At 36.7% G+C, this 21,801-nt stretch overlaps 1 protein-coding gene across 3 annotated transcripts in view; it reads right to left on the minus strand.

Annotated features, from left to right (window-relative positions):
- Positions 1-7,678: 7,678 nt before the first annotated feature.
- The window catches only part of IMPACT (impact RWD domain protein), a 30,435-nt gene continuing 16,312 nt past the window's right edge, over positions 7,679-21,801 (minus strand). For all 3 annotated transcript variants that reach the window (XM_030336532.1, XM_030336534.1, XM_030336533.1), the window contains exons 6-11: positions 20,404-20,526; positions 18,466-18,563; positions 16,285-16,358; positions 12,635-12,725; positions 11,171-11,305; positions 7,679-10,217 (exon numbers count right to left, since the gene is read on the minus strand). In XM_030336532.1, coding sequence (XP_030192392.1) covers positions 10,149-10,217; positions 11,171-11,305; positions 12,635-12,725; positions 16,285-16,358; positions 18,466-18,563; positions 20,404-20,526 — 590 coding nt within the window. In that variant the 3' untranslated portion in view covers positions 7,679-10,148. The remainder of the gene's footprint in view (positions 10,218-11,170; positions 11,306-12,634; positions 12,726-16,284; positions 16,359-18,465; positions 18,564-20,403; positions 20,527-21,801) is intronic.

A 21,801-nucleotide genomic window follows, 5' to 3' on the forward strand; every position in this document is an offset into this window, starting at 1 on the left:
AAACAAAAATTGAGGGAATTTGTTGCCAGTAGACCTGCCTTGCAGAAATATTAAAAGTTTTTTAGGGGCACCTGGGTGGCTCAGTCAGTTGAGTGTCTGACTCTTGATTTCGGCTCGGGTCATGGTCTCACGGTTTGTGGGTTCGAGCCCCATGTCGGGCTCTGTGCGGGCAGCATGGGTCCTGCTTGGGATTCTCTCCCTCCATCTCTCTCTCTCTCTCTGTCCCTCGGCTTGCTTTCTCTCTCTCTTTCAATCTCAAAATAAATAAACATTTAAAAAAAAAAAGTTTGGGGCGCCTGGGTGGCGCAGTCGGTTAAGCGTCCGCCTTCAGCCAGGTCATGATCTCGCGGTCCGGGAGTCCGAGCCCCACGTCGGGCTCTGGGCTGATGGCTCAGAGCCTGGAGCCTGTTTCCGATTCTGTGTCTCCCTCTCTCTCTGCCCCTCCCCCGTTCATGCTCTGTCTCTCTCTGTCCCAAAAATAAATAAACGTTGAAAAAAAAAAATTAAAAAAAAAGTTTTTTAGAGAGAAAGAGGTCAGAAACTTGGATCTACCTAAGCTAAGGAAGAGCATCGAAGAAGGAATAAGTGAAGGTAAAAAAAAGAAAACAAAACATTTTTTTAATTCATTTTTAAATGTTTATTTATTTCGAGAGAGAAAGAGAGACCAAGTGGAGGAGGGGCAGAGAGAGAGAGAGGGAGAGAGAATCCCAAGCAGGCTCCATGCTAACAGCACAGAGCCCAATGCAGGGCTCAACCTCACAAATTGTGAGATCATGTCTGGAGCCAAAATCAAGAGTGGAACACTTAACTGACTGAGCCACCCAGACACCTCATATATTTCTAATTCTTAATTGATCTAACAGATAATAGTTTGTTTAAAAAAATAATACCAATAACATATTTGATTATGTATGCTTATGTAGATATCATATCCAGTCTTATATATGCTTATTTGTAAATGAAATGAATGACAGCAATGACATTAGGGATAGATGGGAGGAATTAGGATTATTTTGTTATTATAGAATACTCATACTACCCAGGGGTACATGAAATAGTAGACTGTTATTTGAAAGCAGACTTGGATTAACTGTAAATGTATATTGTAAACACAGTTTTATGACTTCACTCAGTAGTTTCAACGAGACATAGATTTTGTTATCAGTAGATAGGTGCCATACAATCATATTAGCAAAGCCAAATTTAGTTTTTCCAGTCCCTCAAAATAACAGCCAAAGGAAATTCAAATTATAAAAATCAAAACAAACAAAACCCATACTTTCTCCAGTTATTTGTTCATCCTGATTAGGATATATAACTAATTTACAAATTAATAAGTCAAATGAAACATGAATTAAAGTTAAAAATAATTCTTAGAAATTGTCATATGCCAATGAAATTCTGTGATATTCCCATTTTGGAAACAATGCCATACATTTCTCATCCCTGTGTTGAGGGATGGCAAACATGTGTATCACAAGCAACTCACAAAAGCCTAGGAATAGGAATACCAAAGAAAAAGAAATTTCAAGAGGTATATTTATGAGAGTATCAGAATATGGATCCATGCCAATGGCTCATCCTGTTACCCAATTCATCAGCAGATTCTAAGTTTGCTTCCTAAATGTTTTTCAAATTCATCTACATAGTTTCATCTCCATTGCCATTATCCTAATCCAAACTACCGTTATCTCTTTATTACTACAATAGCATCTTAAATGTTTTCCATCATCCACTCTTGTTGATTTTCAATCCATTTTCTACCAGAGCAACTAAGGTTCTCTTCTTGAAAGACAAATCTGATTGAGTCACTCTTCTGCTTAAAATCCTTTCGTTGTTTCACTTTCGTTGTTGCTCTTTTTAAGATCTTATCAGGGAAGAAATTGTGGTTTATATACACAATGGAATACTACGTGGCAATGAGAAAGAATGAAATACGGCCGTTTGTAGCAATATGGATGGAATTGGAGAGTATTATGCTAAGTGAAATAAGTCATACAAAGAAAGACAGATACAATATGTTTTCACTCTTGTGCGGATCCTGAGAAACTTAACAGAAGACCATGGGGGGAAGGGAAGGAAAAAAAAAAAGTTAGAGAGGGAGGGAGCCAAACCATAAGAGACTCTTAAAAACTGAGAACAATTTGAGGGTTGATGGGGGGCGGGAGGGAGGGGACAGTGGGTGATGGGTATTGAGGAGGGCACCTGTTGGGATGAGCACTGGGTGTTGTATGGAAACCAATTTGACAATAAATTTCATGTTTAAAAAAAAAAAAAGAAAAGAAAAGAAAAAAAAAAGATCTTATCAAGGTCTACAAGATTCTACCTGACTCATTTTGCCTACCTTTTCTGTTTCATCTCATAAGATTCTTTCTCCAGTCCCCTGCACCCCAGCCACACACCAACCTTTCATTTCCTCTAAACAAACGTTTTCAATAAACTTAGTAAAACAATGAACTATAAAGGGTAGGTCCTCCCACCAATGCAATTCCCCAGAACGTTTATTTCAGTTGGTATTTTTTTCTTACATCGATCAGCCCTGTGCATGCCTCCGGACAACTTCCATCAGCTACTCCCACTGCAGCTTTCTTCCTGCTTTCCACATCACCTTACAACAGTTAGAACAAAGTGAAGTCTACCCTATACTATATAGGGTCCTATTACTATTTTTTTTTAATTGTGGCAAAAGACACATAACTTAAGATTTGCTATGTTAACCATTTTTAAGTGTGCCATTCAGTGGTGTTAAGTATATTCATACTGTTGTACCAACCAATCTCCAGAACTCTTCGTCATGCAAAACTGAAACTCTACACCCATTACCAACAATTTCCCATTTTCCCTTCTTCTCAGCCCCTGGCAACCACCATTCTACTTTGTGTCTCTATGAATTCAATGACTGTAGGTACCTCATGTAAGTAGAATCATACAGTATTTGTCCTTTTGTGACTGGATTATTTCACTCACTTAGCATAATATCCTTAAGTTTTATCCATGTTGTAGCACATGTCAGAATTGCCTTCCTTTCTAAGGATGAATAATATACCACTGAATGTATATAACACATTTTGTGTATCTATTTATCTGTTGATGGACATTTGGGTTGCTTTTACCTTTTAGCTTTTGTAAATAATACTGCTATGATCATAGATGTACAAGTATTTCTTCAAGACCCTGCTTTCAGTTTCTTGAGGTATATACCCAGAATTGAAATTGGGGTATTGTATGGTAATTCTGTTTTAATTTTTTGAGGAATCACTATATTGTTATCCCTGGTGGCTATACCATTTTACATTCCTACCAGCAGGGCACAAGGGTTCCAATATCTCCACACCTTTGCCAACACTTGTTACTTTGTGTTTGTTTGTTTTTTTCATAGCAGCCGTCTTAATGGGTATGATGAGATTTCTCATTATGATTTTGATTTGCATTTCCCTAATGATTAATGATATTGAGCATCTGTTCATGTGCCATTTGTATATATTCTTTGGATAAATATCTGTTCAAGTACTTTGCTTCCTGTAATAAAAAAACAGATTGACAAAAGAAAAACAAGCAGAAGTTTATTAACATGTACGCCTCACATATGTGTGGGAGATACCCAGGAAAAATAAATAAAACTCCCGAGACGATCCAAGCCACTATCTTAAATACCATCTTCATCTAAAGACAAAAAAGATGTTGGGGGGGAGAGGGGAGAGGAGGTAATTTACGGGAAGGTGGGAGGAGGAAATGATTGGTAAGCAAAGGTTGCCCTTTGCAAGGTAGACATGCAGATAAGACACAGGTGAAAAAGTTGTATATGGTAATAGCTCTCTTTCTGGTACAGGCCCCCTTTCTAATGTAAATTTCCTTTATAAATGTAGATTTCCATTACAAAAAGGTAACTTTTTCTTAGTTTTCAGAACTTCTGCTATGTCTGCAGTTTCCTGAAATAATTAGCTTAAACTAATCCTTATGCCAAAGAGGCCTATTTCAGGTGGCATATTCAGCTACCAATATCTTACTGATTTCAGATCAATCTGATTTCACTTCTTTTACAAGAAACATCTATTAAGCTCCTCCTTTGTGTGAAACTTTAGTGGCATTTCACACACGATCTTATTTCATTCAACCCTCCAAAAGTCCTTGAGGAAGGATTATTTGCCCCATTTTACAGATGAGAAAAATAAAGCTCAAAGAAGTTAAGTAAGTTGTCCAAGATGGCTTCCATGTCCAAGGAACAGTACCAAAATTTAAATCCAACTCTGACTTGCAAATCTAATTCTCCTTAATTACAAACACATAGTTGTGATTTATCTCTTGTCTGTCGAATGACAATAATACAATCTGGTAATGAGTCTGATGTCCTTTATTCAAAGAAGAACAATCCACAGATTAGGGGAGTACAGTGCCTGACAACCAGTAAAGCATTCTTGGCAAGGAATTTTGGGCAAGAGTGAGTTTTATAGAATATTAGGAGAGGTAAGACAGAAACATGGCTAGGAGGTCCGATTCCTTAAAAGGCCAGCAGGTCCTACTGTTTAGAGTAGGGTAAGATAGCTAAAGCTGAGTTGGAGGACTATGATTGATATAAGCTGAGTTTCCTTGAGAGGCATTTCCCGTAAGTGCAGACAGACCTATGTTTAGATCTATGACATGGGTTGTGCTACTGGGGCAGTCCCCATTTGGTGGGTCCTGATATATGAATTAACTTTATCATGACCCTAAACAGTATGTAACTCAAAAGTGGGGCTAAATGGGAAAACAAAATGAAACAAAAAAAACTCTTCCCTAGGTTCAGAAACCAAAATCCTATCTGTAAGCGTTACAATTTTTGAGTTGCCTTTCTTTCTCTTTTTTACCTGGTCTACACCAGGGGGTTGGCAAACCATTGCTCACAGACCATAGTCTGGCCCCTGAGCTAAGAATGGTTTTTATATGTTGTGATATTATGCTTATCACATACTAAGCACCGTGGAAGTCATCCCATTTAATATCCATAATATCCCATCTCCATAATATCCCAGTCAGGGAAGAATCATAATCTACATGTTTATAAATTAGGAATCTAAGAGCAAAAAAGATGAAGTTCCCTGATAAATTCACAGAGAATATATCAGTGGGACAGTGTTGGAGTACTGAAATTTACAGAATATGTCACAGGTACGCAAAACTGGAAACTGATTTCTCTGTATCTGAACCAACTTGGTAACAAGCCCCAATATTTCCACTGCTGGCAGGGGGGACATGTGTCATTTAAGATTACTCAGTCATTTCAGGTATAAATTATAGTAACCAAAGGCATTCAATTTCATTACTCATCAGGGGAATGCAAATTAAGACCACAAACTGAAGGCACAATGTACCACACAGGATAATCAAATTGAAAGTCAGGTAATACCAAATGTGGATGTGCAGCAACTAGAACTTTGTTCATTACTGGTAGGAGTGTAAATTGGTTTAACTGCTTTGGAAAACTGCTTGGGAGCATGAGTGATGTGTGCCAGAACTCACAAAGAAGCGATTGCTAGGTTTTCAGGAAGTTTGCCGCAGGTTGATTTCACATTGGTAGCTTGGAATTGAACGGTGTGGGAGTATATACACCACAGGAACTGGCAAATGTTATTGATGAGCAACCACCCCAGAGAGAGTTAAAAAATTTACCAGCACACCTTGAGGCGGCGTACTCTAAAGCTCTACAGGGGTGCCTGGGTGGCGCAGTCGGTTAAGCGTCCGACTTCAGCCAGGTCACGATCTCGCGGTCCGTGAGTTTGAGCCCCGCGTCAGGCTCTGGGCTGATGGCTCAGAGCCTGGAGCCTGTTTCCGATTCTGTGTCTCCCTCTCTCTCTGCCCCTCCCCCGTTCATGCTCTGTCTCTCTCTGTCCCAAAAATAAATAAACGTTGAAAAAAAAATTAAAAAAAAATAAAAAATAAAAAAATAAAGCTCTACATACGTGGATCCTGACTTGGCAAATTCATTTCCAGGTATATATGCTTCAGAAATGTGTATATGTGTTGACTACAAGCCATGCACGAGAATAATCGTAACAGCACTAATTGTAACAGCCTCAGACTGGAGACCCAAATACTCATAAACAGAATTGATAAACTGCCATGTTCACTCAATGGAATATTATACAGTGGTAAGAATAAAATAACTGCTACATACAAGAATCAGATGAATTTAAAAAAATGTTGGAACAAAAGGAGTCCAAACAAGAGTATATACTGTGTAGGGGAGGCTGGGTGGCTCAGTCGGTTAAGCAACTGACTTCGGCTCAGGTCATGATGTCACAGTTCGTGGGTTGAGCCCCGCGTTGGTCTCTGTGCTGACAGCTCAGAGCCTGGAGCCTGCTTCGGATTCTGTGTCTCCCTCTCTCTCTGTTCCTCCCCTGCTCGTTCTGGCTCTCAAAAATAAATAAACGTTAAGAGTACATACTGTGTGACTCCACTTCATGTTAAAGTCGAAACAGACCAAATTAACCTCTGGGGTCAGAAGTCAGGGAGATGGTTAGGTGGCAGAAGGGGAGAGCAGCTAACGTGGGATGAGATGCAAGGGGATTCTGCAGTGCTGGTAGTGTCCTTCCAACCTAAGTGCTGGTTATATAACTTTATGAAAACTCATTAAGAAGTTCAATTTAAAAACTTAGCCACTCCGGGGCGCCTGGGTGGCTCAGTCGGTTAAACGTCTGACTTCAGCTCAGGTCACGATCTCGCACTCTGTGAGTTTGAGCCCTGTTTCAGGCTCTGTGCTGACAGCTCGGAGCCTGGAGCCTGCTTCGGATTCTGTTGTCTCCCTCTCTCTTTCCTCCTCCCCTGCTGGTGCTCTGTCTCTCTCTGTCTCTCAAAAATGAATAAATGTTAAAAAAAAAAATTTTTTTTTAATAGTCACCCTCATAATTGGATATCCATATGGAAATGAACTGCAAATTAAATCTCTTATACAAAAATTAACAAAAAATGGATAACAGATCTGAATGAAAAACAAACAAAAAACCTCTAAAACTTTAAAAAGAGAACAGAAAAAAATCTTTATGACCTGGGTTTAGGCAAAGTCTTTAGACCTAACACCAAACTCTTGATTAAAAACAAAACAAAAGGTCAATTATGTCTCATCAAAATTACATACTTTTACTGTGTGAAAAACAGTCAAGAGAATGAAAAGACAAGCAACAAAATGGGAGATTATTTGCAAATTACCTGACAAAGAACTTGTATCCAGAATATGTTTCTTGGTTTTGATAAATATACTATAGCTATATAAGATGTTACTAGTAGGGAGAGCATTTTTCAACTTCTAGTGAATCCATAATTATTTCAAAACAAAAAAAGATCAATTTAAAAATATACTGGTATTTTTTTCTACCAGAATCCCTACTGTCCCACATCTTTGGTATCCTAAGTATCTTCTAACACAATGCTAATGTAGGTCTAACCAATAAACCTTTCCTAGAGAGCGATTTGGCTAAACCAATCAAGCTATTAGAATGTATAAATGTTTGACCAAGAAATTCTATTTCTAGGAATTTTTCCTAATAATCAGAGACAAATACCAAAAAATCTGCACACAATGATTTAGTTTTTCATAAATATTTAAGCGAAAAAATTGAAAAAAACTTAAACATTGGAAACATGGGAGAACAGTTAGTATAGTATGATACACCCAGAAGACAGAATACAATGTAGTCATAAGAAATTAAGCCATAGAAGAATATTTATTGACATGGGAAAATGTTAACAATATGCTTCTATATGAAATATGCAGGATACAAAACAGTATATACAGTTTAATACCATTTTTATGGAAAGAAAAATAGCCATATATACAAAACCATGCACAGGACAAAAATAGAAGGATGTACATAGTAAATGTTAATAATGGTTATCTCTAGATAGTACAATTAGAGGTGATTATACAATTTTCTCAGTAAATTTCACCTGCCGCCAAACAGTATCTGCTTCATGCTATTCTTTCTTGGGTGTGATTAGCTTGATGTAACTCTTTTCAAACAGACTGCTTCATGATATGTACCTCCAAACCATACTGCTTTTCCACGTAAAAAGTAGATGCTACTTGCTCTTACATAACTGGCATATGGAGAATATTTTTAACTAACACAATATACTACAAAATAAGCCACAGCATAGATCTGGCTATAGAAAATTATTGTATGGAGAATCTGAAAATCCTCTACTGGAGAGAAATTTTAAATAGAGAAAAAGATGCTCTCATTAGCTAGGGGTCCACAATGGTTGGGTGTAAATAACTCAGATTCCAGAATTAGAGACTTTGGGATCTCTTCTTCCCAGCTAACTGACTTTAGGCAAAGGAGATTAGGTTTTTTAGTCAGGAAAATGTGATTAATAATTTTATAGAAAGATGCAAAAATAAGATTTTTTTTAAATAAGGGAAAATGAGATCACAGATATTAAAGGTCTTCCATAAAGACCTAAACAACTGAGATGAACAGCAAGAAAGAAATTCACATTTGGTGTTACAGAAAAATTAATTTAATTTTTCTGCAGCACCAAATTCTTCCTATTTTATATCTTTGTTCACAGGTTAGAATGTGTTAAAATTGTGAAATTATTTTAGTGTTAATTAATGGTCTTCAACTTCTTTAGTTAACAGTTAATAACACTGGATATACTTTTCATGGAATCTGACCTAGGTGTTCTAAATATATATAGCACATCCTCCGATGACTCTTGATCACTGGCAACATCAGACATATTTACAACAAATATGACTTGGATTTTATTTCTCAGAATCCATCCTAGTGGAAAGCTATTTACTCAATTTTTATTAAAAACACCAAATAAGGTTGTTGGATCTTTTAAAGGTAAGACATCAAGAGAACAGAAAAGGCTATCTATCTGTGTCTGCTTTTCTGCAATGCTTTCCATAATGCAAGCACCATTCCAAGTTGCCTCCTAATTTCTGTCCCCTTCCTTTGGAAGAGAATCTCAGGCAAATCTGCAATCAATTAATGACTCTCAATAATTGTTTGCAATCATATCTGAAGGGGAACAGTTAATGACTTACTGTTAGATCTCAAAGATAAATGTATTGTCTAGAGGTAAACAGCATAACTTGCAGATGAAAGGAACATAAAACATTGATCTTAAGGAAGATCTGGTAAGAATGGACAAGAGGGATTTTCTTTGTTTTCCCAACCAAAATGTTTGCTCCTTTTCACCCCAAAGTCAAGGAGTTGAGAAAGACAGCTGGAGCATACCTACATAACTATGCGATGATGCACTCCACCCCATACCAGTGTTGTTTTCCTACCTCTATCCCCTTCTAGAAAGGCCCCGTTAACTGCAGAAGAGCTTCTACAGTAGTCCTAATTCCTCAATGAAGATCACAAGAAAGGTACTCCCAGGATATGAAAAGACCCAAAACTAGAATATTACACTAACACGTTTCAGGGGCAAGAGACTACTGACACTCCGTATCTACTGGTTTGCATTACAAGAATCAAAAAAAGTAAAAGCCAAAAAACCACATTTTGAAATTTCACAATCACCAATTTGCGACAGAAATCAAAGCATAACACTTGTGCTAACAAATATGTCAGATGAATTATCGCTTCAGCACATAACTGCAGATGGATACTCCTGGATTTTTGCTTAATCATTACTCAGTGATGAACACTATAAAATGCAAGGTGACTTCCTATGAACCGAAATCACAAGAAGAAACTCTCCAAGATCAATCTGCAATGAGCTCCTATTCCAATAAGCCATAAAGAGCAGTAAAAGGCAATATTCATTTAACGTTATGAGAATCCCGATGACAAGATATCAGGTATTTATATTCCTCTCGAGACATTTCTTCCCCACCTAACAAAGGCACTTGACATGTACTGAAATGGACAGTTAATTCAGGTACTGCCCTGGACAACTGTTACCTTCCTAAGATTAGATGAAGTGGCAATTAAGTTCAAATTAATTCTTCTGAAGCAGCCTGAAATACACATGAATATATCACAAGTTCTCTATTTTTGGCAGATGATATAACCAAAGAAGGAAAGGTAACGTTGGTGTCCACAATGGATTGGCTGACTTGAGCAGTCCAGGATCCTCTCTGTACAATATTCCTTGATGACTGTGGAATTTGTGTATAATTATAGGCAAATAAACCTGTTGTATAATTTTAGGTATTAATGTTCACTCCTCTTCTTGTCTTTTTTTACTTTTTTGTTTTTTCCCAAAGCCTTAGATGATTCCTCCTAAAAAAGATATAAATCAATGTAGTATCTCCCAGTTTATATCAAGATACTGGCTTAGGAACCTTAAGTCTAATCATACAGAATAAACAGAACAGTGAAAATATAATTACTTCCAGGTACATCATCTTTCTGTTTTATGGGACATTTTTACTTATAGTCTATTTTAATATTTCCAAAATAATCAAGGATAGTCAAGGAAAACACTCATCTAACAGATTTATGTTTGAATCTATTTAATCTATTGTGCACTTTTCAAAGTTAAGGTAGAAAACTTTAAATAAAATAAACATGTTTATAAAATATGAAACAAAAAAAATTCAAAGTTTAAGGGCAGACATCCAAATGCATGCCAGGGGAGAGGGAAGGGACTCTGACACTAACAGTGAATATCAGAATTTTACATATGTTTAATTTTTTTTTTTAACGTTTATTTATTTTTGAGACACAGAGTACAAGCGGGGAGGGACACAGAGAGAGGGAGACACAGAATCTGAAAGAGGTTCTAGGCTCTGAGCTGTCAGCACAGAGCCTGATGCGGGGGACCGTGAGATCATGACCTGAGCCAAAGTCGGACACCTAACAGACTGAGCCACCCAGGCGCCCCGGAATTTCACATACGTTTAAAGAACAGCTAGTTCATAGCATTAGCTACACAACCTCCCCTGGCCTCAATTTAGGGACTGAAGAATAATTGGGTCTTAAAAGTTTTTATAAAATTCTGTATGAATCTATGAAATTAAGGCTCTAAGGGATGGAGTGATCTGCCCAAGGTTACACAACTAACTGGCCACACTGTTTTTACTAGAACCTAAGTCTACAATTTCCTAGTCCAAAGGTTTTCCCAGTGTACCACAAACACTCTGATTCATTCTTAATTTTCTGTCTGGGTTTGTTTTTTTTTTACTTTCATAGGCAATGGTGAGAAACTCCATATAGTATCAATAAGCACTCACCGGTGAATTTGTGTAGTTTCTCTCCACCAGTATGTTTCTGGCACAGTTGTTGATATGTTTAAAGCGATCTGGTCCTAGTAGAATTCCTCCGTACCAGCGTGATACTACCACCATGACATTTCTCACATTCAAAATCTGTTATTTTCAGAAGCATAATTAGATATACACATAGACATGTACAAATTCGAGTTCTAAACTGCACATAAAATTTCCCTATGACTTGAATGGCAGAACCACCCGAGTGAGCAGAGTGAGATTCCTAAAATTCAGGCGACAGAATTTAGAAATCAAACACTGTGCTCCACAGTGTCCTCGAATTCCAAATTGTGGGGCAACTGGGAAGAATGAAGGGGAACTCATGCAGGTAGTGTTCCAGTTCTTCATGAATTCAACCAAAATAGCTCAGTTTAAGCAGCCTTTTGCCCCTAGGCCAAACAACAACCAAAACATGCTTCTGAACAGAACACTGGAAAGAACTCGGGCTGCATGGGTAACTGCTGGGGCCTACCAGCAAGGTCTTCCTCAGTTGGGTATCTGTCAAATGCTGTTCTTAACATGAAGCCCACCAGGCTACAGGCCTGACCACACAGAGTTCCTATCATGGAAACGGCCTGGTTAGAAAACAAACCTCCACATATGGTAACAGAAGAAACTATAGCAACTACCTTAGGAAAAAAACCAATCTATTCTTAAAATTAACAGACAATTAAGATCAATGATCACCATACAGATGAAGAAAATCCAGCAGCATGAAAGAGAAAGGACAAGATAAACAAACTAAAATGGACCAGGAAAAATTTAAAGGGGAGAACATCTAAAAAAAATCCTCTAATTACTATTCTCAGAGAAACTGCATTCATAAAGCCAAAACAACACATTATAAAAAAGGGCTCAACCTCATGACCCCAAGGTCAAGAGTCACATGCTTTTCTGACTGAGCCAGTCAGATGCCCCAACAAGAAAGAACTGTTAAAACTTAAATACATGATTGCTAAAAAAAAATTTTTAATTCAACAGAAATCTTGGAAGACAGGTAAGAAAATGTCTTAGAACATAAGGTGAGGAGATGGACAAGTTAATGAAAAAAGCAATATTCTGGGTCTATCCAGATGGTCCAATAATACCCAACTAACAAGAAATGCACAAAGACAGAACAGAGAAAATACAGGGACGACATTGTTGAAAAACAAAAAGAAGATGCTTTTTTAGAGTTGAAGACAATCTTCTATCATTTATGACTGCCAGACCTTCCAAGCACAGCGCTTGTTATTAACCTTGGGCTTTCTGCCCCACATCAAGTGGTTAAACGTTTCTCTCAAGGTTTAAAAATTAACTACTAGTTATCCCAAATATATCTCATGTCATGTAGCCTAACTGATTTACTTATTCCTAAATGGAGCTCTGTTTCATTGAAAAATTTTATGGCTCAGAGAGCAGGATTACCAGGGTTTAACTTACACTTACCTCCATGAGATGGAGAAGACGCCCGCCAGCTGCTGTCTCCCCATCGTCCTCACAGTCCTGTAAGAAGGTCTGTTTATCCTCACAATATATTCTAGAAATACATATAACAGTGTTACACTTTGAAACTCCAAAATATTGCACCTAAAAGTTACACCTACATACTTGTTGCAATCAATTTACTTCCAAAATCTGCATATTTGTCAAAAAAAAAAATTCTTCTTGAACTATATATTAGATACATTTTCTCTGATTTGTTATCCAGTACATTTCATTTTTTTTTAGATTTGGGAAAGCTAGGAATCAAGGGCACCTCCCTTACAGCAGAAATGCTATAATTATGGAAAGGTGAGTTTATACATCTGACACTTCATCTAATCTTGAAGCTATAAGGTTACAGAGAGTAGTCATTGAAAACCAATGATTGAGAATATACTGTAGAGAAGTATGTAGGCACCATGAAATGATATAAAGAAATAAGTGGCATACTTCAGTCTTCAAAGAGCCTTAGAGCTAGTGGAAGAGACAAAGAGTATATAAAAAAGATGGAGGTGATGGAATCAACATAAATTAACATTTTATACTTTCCTCACATCTTATTCTAGCCATCAAACATTTCTCTATCCTCCCCATTCTAAGAATTATAAGGTTTACCTTCTCTATAATTTTTCCCCTGGTTAATATCAATATCTGAGATAAATCATGATTTTTTTTTTTTTTAATTTTTTCAACGTTTATTTATTTTTGGGACAGAGAGAGACAGAGCATGAACGGGGGAGGGGCAGAGAGAGAGGGAGACACAGAACCGGAAACAGGCTCCAGGCTCTGAGCCATCAGCCCAGAGCCTGACGCGGGGCTCGAACTCACGGACCGCGAGATCGTGACCTGGCTGAAGTCGGACGCTTAACCGACTGCGCCACCCAGGCGCCCCTCATGATATTTTTACCTATTTAAATTATCTAGAAAGTTTGCATTCGGAATAATAATTTGGGCTACATTGTAGCAGAATAAGCATGGCAAGTAAGGGTGAGATATAAAAAGAAAACAGTGACAGTTAAGGTATGCTGTCTACAGGATTTCTTAGGTCCCTACAGATGACACCATCTAGGACTAGGCAAACGCAGCAAAGATACTTTTCCAGCTGTGGCTATAAAAAAGCCAGATACTACCATATCTAATACCTAAGTCAATTATAGCAATCCTATTCATATATTTATTATATATTCATATGTATTATAGCAATCATATTCATTCATTTATTCACTCATTCCTCCTTCAATCTATCTTTCCATTCATTGACTCAATCAATATTTACTGTCCACCTACTATGACCAGGCTCTACAATTATTTAGAATTGACCTCATTCCAAGAGAACAAAGTTCGTGCTATTAGACAAAATTTTTTATGGCAAATTTAAGGCAAAAAGGTGTCAGCAGTTGGTGTATATTAGGACTGTAATTATAACCTAACACCATAATTTTATGGAACAAATGAAGAAAACTTGAGTTATAAATCAGTGCTGTTAGGTTTTTTAAAAATGAAAATACCAAGGACGTTTTTACTTTTTCGGCACATGCCAGGAAGACGATAATGCAGTATCCCATAGCTGTGTATACCAGTAGCCTGAAGAGTGCCTCATAACTCCAAAGCAGGAACACAGCCCCAGAACCAAGAAGTAACCTTAAAAGGATCCTAAGCATTCAAAATATACAACACAAAGTCCATATACGAGATAAAGGTTATTTACTTTACTTCCAGTGGGATCCTGCAAGACTCCACTTTGTACCTGGTTTAGTCTTAGGTGCCACACAATTCTGGCAAGCTAAGCTCTTTCATTCCCAAGTGTCAATTATAACATAATGGAGCAAGATGGAGTAAGCGTGTAAGTCGTGCTGATATCTGTGAGAATTGACAGTTGGTCTGATCACCTACTAACTTGCAAAACTAAAAAAAATACTTCCAGGTACTTAAAAACAAAAATCTGAGGCCTGAAATAGAATATCTGGCATATTATTTAACTTTTTGATAATTTAAGATTAAAATTATATCCAGCGACTGATTGTTGAAGGTGCAGCCACAGAGCCATGTCAGAATAAAAGAGAGAGAAATCAGTTTATCAGACTCCACTTAACAACTTTGTGATCTTGAAAAAGCTAAACTTTTTGCAGGGGCAGAGTTCCTGAAATAATCAAAATTAACTTTCATAAAGTATGTGGCACAGCGTAGGCACTCAATAAACACATGGGATGAATGAATGGCAATTAATACTTTTATAGCACATTCAAATCACCGAGAGCAAGCAGAGTCTAATCCCTTGTTTTTATATTGATGACCCTAACTCAAAACATCAAAATCCTGCCCAGGGATACTCTAGTAAGCAGGGAATCATATAACAAATAGTTTTTGGAAATTTTGGCACTTAAAGAAATGTGACTTAGTAATATAAAAAAACTCACCTATCCAAAGTGATGGATTGTTTTTTTTAATTTTCTGATTTTCAGATAGCCTAGATTTTACTAATATTCTCAATCACACTTTAAATTTGCACTAAATCTTGGGGCACCTGGGTGGTTCAGTCGGTTGAGCATCTGACTTCGGCTCAGGTCATGATCTCATGGTTCGTGAGTTCAAGCCCCACATCGGGCTCTGTGCTGACAGCTAGGAGCCTGGAGCCTGCTTCAGATTCTGTGTCTCCCTCCCTCTCTGCCCTGCTCATGCTGTCTCTGTCTCTCAAAAAATGAATAAACATTAAAAAAAAAAAAAAAGTTTAAATTTGCACTAAATCTCTATGTTTATATTCTGATTCATTTCAGTCCCAAAATATGTTAAGTCTATACTAATTTACGTATTTAGAAATATATTCTTTCTCTGTTTACTAACACTTCAGCAAAGATTTGTATAAAACCTTAGTATTCAAAACTAAAAGGAATACAGCAAAAGAAGCACACTTACTTCCCTGCCAATGAAAGCATACATTGGTTTAAAAGAAAAACTTGGGAAAAATTTGGCACTATGTATCAAGAGTTTCAAAAATGTTCATACTTTTTGATGATTTTACTTCTAGGAATATATTCTTTCTTCTTCAATTACACCCCCATTTCATTTCAAAAAATAATCTCGAGTAACCAGAACCTACTCCAAGTAAATAATCTAGAATGTATACAAAGATGTTCACAAGAATATTTTTTATAATAATGAAAAATATGAAAAACTAGAACAAAAAGAAAATAGCTAATTACGGTATACAGCCCGAAAGAAATAGTACACAGCCATTACAATAATGTCTATAAAGCAATTATAACAACATGGAAAAATGCTTTTGGTAAATTGTTTATTTCAAGTTATTTAAATTCTAGTTAGTTAACATAGATACTACGGCAATGCACTGAAAAAATAAAAGTCGCATAGAAGACAAGGAAAATGTATCGATACATTATCAAAATGTATCCAACTATTATCAGTTACATTTAATGGCAGAAAAAGGCTGATTTTCCCTCCAATTCCTTTTCTTTTCTGCAGATTCCAAATATTCTATACGTGATTATTACTTTTATAATGAAAAAAACCCCACATAATAGTTGTTATTTTAAAAATCATGCATCAGTTTCCCCATTTTTTACAAATTGAACATTCCTAAAATTAGGTTTACTCACCGGTATGCATAGATGTTGTGGGTGGCACTAGCTATTTTCTTATTCTCATACAATTTGGCAAGAACCATCTTCACCTTAAAAACAGCAGTAATATAAATAAACCAATGTATACTTTTTATTTATTCCATAAATAAATGCTAGAAAAATATCTTAAAGCATATTGATATAAATACTGTTGTACTGAAATAGTGATTTAAAGAATTTACTACACTCTGAAAAAGTGATTTCCAAAGTTTTCTCCTCATTTAAAGAGTCTACTACACTCTGAAAAGGTCATTTCCAAAGTTTTCTCCTCGTTTTAGAGGCAGAAGCTGATACTCTCAATTGGTATAAAAAACTACAGACCTGATATATTTTTTTTCTTCAAAGGCACAGATAAGGCTTTATTGGGCCTTATAGTTTGAGCTGAAGCAGGGCACAGTGCTGACAGAGAGTGGTCAGGCTGGCCTCCAGACCTGGTATTTTTGAGTACCAAATAGCAACAAATATTTAAGCACTACGTTTAAGGTCCTTATAGATGAAATTGTCCCCCCTGTAAAGAATTTTAAACGTAAATATGACCATTTTTTAAAATGAACTCTGAAAGTTTATCACACTTATGTATCCAAATTGACAGGTACAACATGGTTATGTTCCAAATGTTGTAAGACCAAAGCTCTCTTGGAGTCCTATAAAGTTTACGGACAAGGTAACAAGAGCCAGATCTTGAAAGATAAGTAGCAATCTCTTTTGCACCAAAAGGGAAGAAAGGGGTGCAAGCAAGAAGAAATCATTCCATTCAGAGGAAACTTCATGTGCAAATCTATCAGATTTAGCAAATAAAACATAAAGGATGCTCAGTTAAGTTGGAATTTCAGATAAACAACAAATAATTTTTTATTAGTAGTATGTCCCATACGATAGTGTTTATCTGAAATTCCAATTTAACTAGGCATCCCATATTTTATTTGGTAACCTTAGCAGGGACATAAAAGAGAAAGGTTCTGGAAACGACCAATAGTTTTATGTAGAAACTATTTAGAGTATGAATGAGATGAAAGACAACGTATCAGGAATGATAAAGCTAGGGTCATATCGCAAAGGGCCCCATAGAAGAGTTTAGGTTTCTCCTTGTACACAACGGATATAAGCAAAGATTGGGGGTGGGGCCAGTGACACACAGAGAGATCTTTCAGAAAGGTAACTTGCTGGCAAAGAGTATGGAAGAAATAATGGAGGTAGGGAAGACTGAGCTGCAGCCAGGGAGATCAATTTGAATCGGAAACTATGTTATCTTGTGGTTATTACTTTTTAATCTTTCAGGTTCTCAGGTTCCTGATCAACAAAATAAAGCAGACACTGATCTTTAAGATTTATTTGAGCTCTCACAATTATGATCCTGTAAGTCCAAGAGACTATAGTCAGAAAAAGAAAGAGGATCCAGGATGAACAGATTCAGAACATAATGTCTAAGGAGGACCCTGGCAACAAGATTATGGGCAACAGCCAAGGACAAACTGCAGACAGAAAGAGCCAGAAGCCTGAACCAAAAGCTGTTATCTTGACCACAAGTCAATGCAGAAGAGAGTGAAAGTGCAGCCTGGTACAAAGAACTGTACCCTGTAGTTCAGGGCTTCAGAAGGGCTTACAGTTGAGGAGCTATAGAGACCAAAGAGAAGAGACTAAGGATTCAAACCTATGCTAAGTTAATGAGACTTCTGTTGTTAATTTAACTTTCTAGGTAGTTACAGTTTGTGATTGAAAATTCTCCCATTTGGTATCCTTGAGTAGGAATCAGGTCACCTAAGATCAAGAGGCAGAAAGGAAAAGGAATTCAGGTCAGAAAGACTCTGCTCAGCCAGTCTGTCCACTGTCCTCTTCCCTGGGCATCAATGGAGCCGACTTGGTTTTGCAGAACTCCCACACAATAGGACAAATAATTTTTTTAACAAGCTATTAAGCATCATAATTTTCCACACAATGTACTTTTCTTGTTTGGAAATCCATTAGAGGGTTAAGCTCTAATTTGTTAAAACCGAAACAAATCTTCCATGATTCACAGTAATTCCGGGGTAGGAAAATGAACAAATAATTTTCATCTTATGTGAAAATTAAACATAAGAGCAAACATAAGAGGAAAACCATTTACTTGAATTACTTTGGTAAAACAACATCAAAGTGAACTGGACACAGAAACTTTACCTGTTTAGGACAAACTACCGGAGCCAAGTGCGCCTGAAAAGTACTTCTTCGGTCTGTAATAGGAATGCCATGATCAATCGGAGGTAATTCTTCTATTTCTATAAATTTAAAGAATTACATTATTTTATTTTTAAAATTCTTACATTTGAATAATGAAAAATTGACAATGGTGTGAGCAGAGGGTGGGGAAGGGAGTTGGGAAAGAGATGTAAATCATATAGCAAATCAACCCAAATTACCCTTAATAGCTATCTATTAAAATTATAATTTTAAGTAAAAAGTGTTCAAATGTAAGTAAGATTAAACTACTTGACTTATAAATGATTTTCACCTGTCAAGGTCACCCAGTAGGTTGGGCCTCAAATCCTGGGATGTTATAGTAGTATAAATCGGTATAATAACTAAGTTTTAAGAGTATAAAAGGATCCTAAGACCAAAAAGATTATCAGCTGCTAATATACCACAATTTATTTATCAATTCTGTTGATGGACTTCTGGGTTGGGAAACCTATGACTTTATTTTGTGTAGCTGTGATGAAATGTTTTCTGCTAATAAAACTGTTCCTTCTTCATAGGATTGAATATATCAATGATACACCAAATTGGTATTCCACAGAGTATCATTATTTCCAGTTATTCTGCCTCTTAAACAAGTTTAAGAACCACTAATTTGACCTTAACTCTGTTGAGAAACTTACCAACTATCCTGGCTACTACATCTGCCTCATTTAGGATCTAAAGCTATTCAGGAAAAATAATTAAAATTGTTTCCTATTTCTATTCACTGATCTGTTGAATCTTACCCAGGTCAGCTTGCCTTACAATTGATGGACTACTTCAACTAACACATGTAAAAATATTTCTATACAGCTTTAAACAACTTGTCAAAACTTACTGCACTGGTGTGTGGCGGGGCTAGGTCAAGAAACCAGGTTTATGCAGGATGTTTTGCCTTCCTCCTGAGTGTGTCCTCTTCTTGAACAAACTGTGACCACTGTACCAGTGTAGCACTAAGGTCAACATGAACTGGACACTATTTATTGTTGACTATGATTTTTACTCTTGCTTTTAATAGTGTATCCTGTTTCCTGAAAGAAATCTTATGCCAAATCCACAAATATATAAATGAATAAAATGTGAGACTGAGGTAGGGGTGGGAATCCTGGGTCTTTTCTCCCACTCTTTCTCTTCCTATTTATTTCCCTTCCTGGTCCTGAAACACCACACAAGAACTTTAAAGCTTCATAGTATTGTTTGAAAGCTACTGTATAATGCATAGTTCCCTCTGGCCTATCATGTTTTTGTAAAAGCCTTGAGAAAACTGATGCTACCGTTCAAAATTTTAAGATACTAAAATAGAAGATATTTTCCAATGGCAACATACAGCTGATTGATTTATCGCATCAACCTATTCATAAGCTGAATACTATCTGATTATGGAACAAATCTACTTAAGCAAAAACTAAAATCTTAAAGGCATTTTACTAGCTTGAGTTCAGTGGCTGTACGTTCAGCTATTATATTTATGAACACAGACTAAAAGTTAACTGAAACATCAGGAGACAGCTGAGGATTTCAAAATAGACATATAAAAACAGGATGTGAACTGAAAACATTAACAGAGTTTTTCTTAGTTTCAGTTTCTCCTATCATTAATTCAAAACTCTAGAAAGTCACACACACACAAAAAAAAACAGTGGGGGGAGGGAGAAATTTCTGTTTTTTCCTCATCATTCTGACAGACATAGCAAACATCAAAATGGCCAGCAGGCAGGAAAAAAAACCCTCAATTCTCTGCAAATTAATAACTATTTCTTAACATATGAGAGTTTACTACAGTTCTATACCATTTCAGAAACATCCCACACGCCTCAAAAGAAACTAGTTGGTAACAACTGCCATCCCAGGTGCCTCAAAAGAAACTAGATGGTAATATACCTGTTTGATTTTCACTAATCTCAAAATCCAATGCTTTAACAGGATTTTCCGGTTGACATGCTAAAATGAGATCATCTTCACATTCTACATCTTCCTCTTCAGTTTTCTTCTTGATGTCAGGACCTATGTGGATATGAGACCTTATGAATGAACTTAGAGGACAGTAAGGAATTCCACTTAATAATTGGTCTTTGTCTAGGAAAATAAATAAAAGATGAGCCTGGAAGAGCTTATGATTCCGGACAGCAAAGAAATGCTCAAAAAAAAAAAAAAAAAAAAAAAGACAGGTGAGCTAACAAAAAAGAATACAAGAGTCTACCTGAAGGCCAAAGCTGGAAAAATTTGAGCAACAAAATAATGATAGTATAGTATTTTAACCCATGGAGTAAAATAATATACATGAGTTCATACTGATAAAAATAAATAAAAAACAAACAGGGAGAAGAGACATCTCTTCCTCACAAAAGAATTCCAATTCCATGAAGAAGGAAAGAAGGAAATGAGAATCATTATTATGCAAACACCACAGCAATAAATACTGTTGACAAGACAGACTAATAGATATTAAAGTTAAAGTTTAAGGAGGAACAGGATATTAGCAGAGAGCCAAATATCTCCCTCAAGGTACTTATCAACTACAAAGGGAAAGACAGTAACTGTGAGGTTAAGTTTATATGTCAACTTGGCTAGTTTAGTCCACAGTATCCAGATATTTATTTGATCAAACTCTATTCCAGATTTTTCTGTAAAGGTATTTCTTAGATGGAATTCACATTGAAATCAGTTAACTTTGAGTAAAGCAGACTGTCCTCCACAATGTGAGAGAGCTACATCTAGTTAAGGTCTTAATAGAAAAGGGACTAGCCTCCCCAGAGGAAGAGGGAATTCTTCGAGCAGACAGCCAGCCTTCAGACTTGAGCTGCAACACTAATTCTTCCCTAGGTCTCCAGCCTGCCAAAGTACCTTGCAGAGTGTGGACTTGCCAGCCTCCACAATCTCATGAGCCAATTCCTTAAATTGATCTCTCTCTCCTTCTCTTCCACACCTCTTCCTCCCTTCTTCTGCATCCATCCCTCTCTTCCCCCTCCTTGTCTTTATAAATACACACGCATACACACATACACATACACACACACACACACACACACACACACACTCACACCCAATTGATTCTCTGGAGAGGCTTGATTAATACTATAACTTTACAGTGGAGATACCTGACAGATACCACTGTAACCAAAGGATCAAGGTAAACATAACAATAAAGCATACTGATACCATGAGTTCCTTGATATATGCACTGTGAAGGAGACAATATCATTTTTGTGGTATTCTTGCCAAAATGCCTAATCTTGCTCCAATATGAGAAAACAATGGACAGACCCAAACAGAGGGACA

Source organism: Lynx canadensis, chromosome D3 (assembly GCF_007474595.2).
Source record: "Lynx canadensis isolate LIC74 chromosome D3, mLynCan4.pri.v2, whole genome shotgun sequence".
NCBI lineage: Eukaryota > Metazoa > Chordata > Mammalia > Carnivora > Felidae > Lynx > Lynx canadensis.